This window comes from Phaseolus vulgaris, chromosome 8 (genome assembly GCF_000499845.2).
Source record: "Phaseolus vulgaris cultivar G19833 chromosome 8, P. vulgaris v2.0, whole genome shotgun sequence".
NCBI lineage: Eukaryota > Viridiplantae > Streptophyta > Magnoliopsida > Fabales > Fabaceae > Phaseolus > Phaseolus vulgaris.
In genome coordinates this window covers 38,159,595-38,162,689 of record NC_023752.2, presented here as the reverse complement: position 1 = coordinate 38,162,689, position 3,095 = coordinate 38,159,595, and the positions used below count along the sequence as shown (strand labels likewise).

Here is a 3,095-nt window from a genome sequence, read left to right as displayed (position 1 = left end):
CTTCAGTCCAAACGAACCTTCTATTCCACTTGAGACATTGGAAGTAAGGATGACCCTTCTCCCCTCAAGCGGACATGAATCGCGACAATGCTGCCAGCCGACCGGTGAGTTGTTGCACCTCCTTCACCGACGCTGGGCTCCTCATTGCCATGATCGCCGCACATTTCTCGGGATTCGCCTCGATCCCCCACTCTGTTAAGAGGAAACCTAGAAACTTCCCCGCTTCCACGCCAAAAATACATTTCTCTGGGTTGAGCTTCAACCCGTACTTGGCGATTGTTGTAAATAATTCCTCCAGATCAGTGACATGTTGCTCCTTCCCCCGTGAGGGCACCACCATGTCATCGACGTAAGCCTGGACATTCCTCCCCAGCATCGGTGAGAGCACCATATCCATCAACCTCTGATAGGTGGCTCCCGCATTCTTCAACCCGAACGACATTACCTTATAACAGTAACACGACCGCTCGGTCATGAACGCGGTCTTGCACTCGTCCAACGGGTGCATCCTGATCTGGTTGTAGCCCGAAAATGCATCCAAGAAACTCATAAGCTGACATCCTGACGCGCTATCCACCAGGGCATCAATGCTGGGCAGGGGATAGGAGTCCTTGGGGCATCCCTTGTTGAGGTCGGTGAAATCCACGCACATTCTCCACTTGCCGTTTGACTTTTTCACCAGCACCACATTGGCCAGCCATTCTGGGTACTGGATTTCTCTGATATGTCCCGCAGCCAAGAGTTTGTGGGTTTCCTCGTGGATCACCTGCCTCCTTTCCTCATTGAACTTCCTCCTCCTTTGGCACACCGGTCGGACCTGAGGGTCCATCGCCAGGCGATGGCAGAGGAAGTCCGGGTCAATGCCTGGGATGTCTGAGGCTGACCATGCGAACGCATCCATGTTCTTCTCAATCACCCCGGAGATCTGCCGTCGCGCGTCTTCGCTGAGCGGTCCACCCAGCTTGAACGTTTTTCCCCCGATCTTCGTCTCCACCCACCCCTCAGTCGGGTGGGGTCTTCTTTCACTGGCGATGGCCGTCCTCGCGATCCCAGACTCGCGACGTGCGATCGCGCTTTCTATCTCGGCTTTATCTTGGGCATTTCCCGAGCCCCCGAGCGCCGCTTCCTCCATCTCCACGTCGCCCTGCGTGCCCCTTACCCACGTTGCGACCTCCGCTCGCCTCTCGTCCACTCCCGGCGGCGGTGTCGAGGTAACATGGCACACATTTCTCCACTGCTTGAGGCTGTTCTTGTAGCAGCGTCGGGCTTCCTTTTGGTCTGATTTAATGGTGATCACCACCCCCTCCATCGATGGCAGCTTTAGCTTCATGTGCCTCGTCGATGGTACGGCCCCCAACCTGTTCAGCGTCGACCTTCCCAACAGTATGTTGTAAGCGGATGGGGTATTGACCACCAAGTACTTGATTTTCTCGGTGCGGGCCACTGCACCATCTGTGAAAGTAGTCCTCAGCTCTACGTAGCCTCGCACCTCCACCTGGTCCCCTGCGAAGCCATACAAGCACCCCGGGTACGGCTTCAGATGGTCAGGAGACAACTGCAGCTTGCTGAATGTCGGCCAGAACATTACGTCTACCGAGCTTCCTTGGTCCACTAGGACCCTGTGCACCCTCCTCCCTGTCGTGACGAGGGAGATAACTATTGGATCGTTGTCGTGGGGCACAACGTCCTGGAGATCTGCCTTGGTAAAAACAATGTCAACGTCAGGGGAGTGATCTTCCTCCATCGAGTCGACTGCCATCACCGATCGCACGTACCTCTTTCTCTGAGAGGCCGTACATCCTCCTCCAGAGAAACCTCCCGCGATCGTGTGCACCTCCCCGTGCACCGGCACTTCATGCTGCGGATCCTCCGCTGGTGCCCCTGATTCTCGATCACCTTGCGTCTCCCGCAAGTAATCGTTCAGAAAGCCACTCTTCACCAGCTCCGCGAGTTGGTGCCCCAGCGCCAAGCACGTGTGGAGTGGGTGGCCATAAGCCTGATGAAATTCACACCACACGTCCTTCTTCCGCCCCAGTACCTTGTCGGTCTTCTCCAAAGCTCGCAGCCTTGCTGCTATGGCTGGAATGGCGATCAGCTCCGCCAATTCCACCATAAAATCAAACCTGGGGGGCGCGTTGCTCTCCCTCGTGTGCCCCCTGTTCTGGTCCCTCCGAGGCTCGTAAGGGCGAGGTTTCCCCTGAGCCTTATTCCCTTCTTTGGCCTCATGCACCCTCATCGGCTGCTGAGTCCTGCTCGGTCCTGCGCGTGACTTGGTAGGGATCGCGCTCTCTCTTCTCAGACACCGCTGTTTCTGCAGCGATATGCGCCACAGCACGACGCCTAATCTCTGCGAAGGTGCTGGGGCGATTCCTGATTAAAGATTCACTGAAAGGGCCCGCCAGAACCCCTTTCTTGAACGCATGCACCAGCATGTCCTCATCCTTGCTGGGCAGCCTTACCACTTGAGCCCCAAAACGGCTGAGATAGTCCCAGAGGGACTCGCCTTGACTCTGGCGAACGTCAAACAGGTCATACGACACCACTGGAGGTGCCCTGTTCACGATATACTGCTCCATGAACAGCTTCGAGAATTGTTGAAACGAAGTGATGTGGCCATCTGGTAGGCTCACGAACCACTCCAGCGCAATCCCGCTCAGGGTGCTCATGAACAATTTGCAGTATACTGCATCTGAGCCTCCAAAAAGCATCTTCTGGGTGTGAAACACCGTCAGATGCGCTTCTAGATCCTCCACCCCTGTAAACGAAGCCTTCACCCCCACCAAGCCTGGTGGCACTACTGCACCCATGATCTCAGATGAGAAGGGCATGGGAAAGATCCTGGGGGGAGACGGGGGCGGCGCCACTCCTTCCTCCGCCACCCGCTCTTTCTGCACCTATAAAGTCTTGCACAATTCTTCGTTAACCCGGTTTAATTCTTCATTCCTGCCCTGCGATGCAGCCAAGTCCGCTTGCATCCTTTCTTGCTCCACTCTTGATGCCGCCACATCACCTTGTAGCGCTCGCATTATCTCCAAGACTTGCGCCATTGTCACAGCTCCCTCTTCAGCTAACGGCGCGGGTGAAGTTTGCCTTGT

The 3,095-nt window shown here is 55.9% G+C and overlaps 1 protein-coding gene across 1 annotated transcript; it reads right to left on the bottom strand.

The window, feature by feature from the left end:
- Nucleotides 1-2,222: 2,222 nt before the first annotated feature.
- On the bottom strand, nt 2,223-2,807 carry LOC137825065 (uncharacterized). The gene has a single exon (XM_068630739.1). It carries the CDS (start codon nt 2,805-2,807, stop codon nt 2,223-2,225), a length of 585 nt encoding a protein of 194 aa, XP_068486840.1.
- Nucleotides 2,808-3,095: the final 288 nt, after the last annotated feature.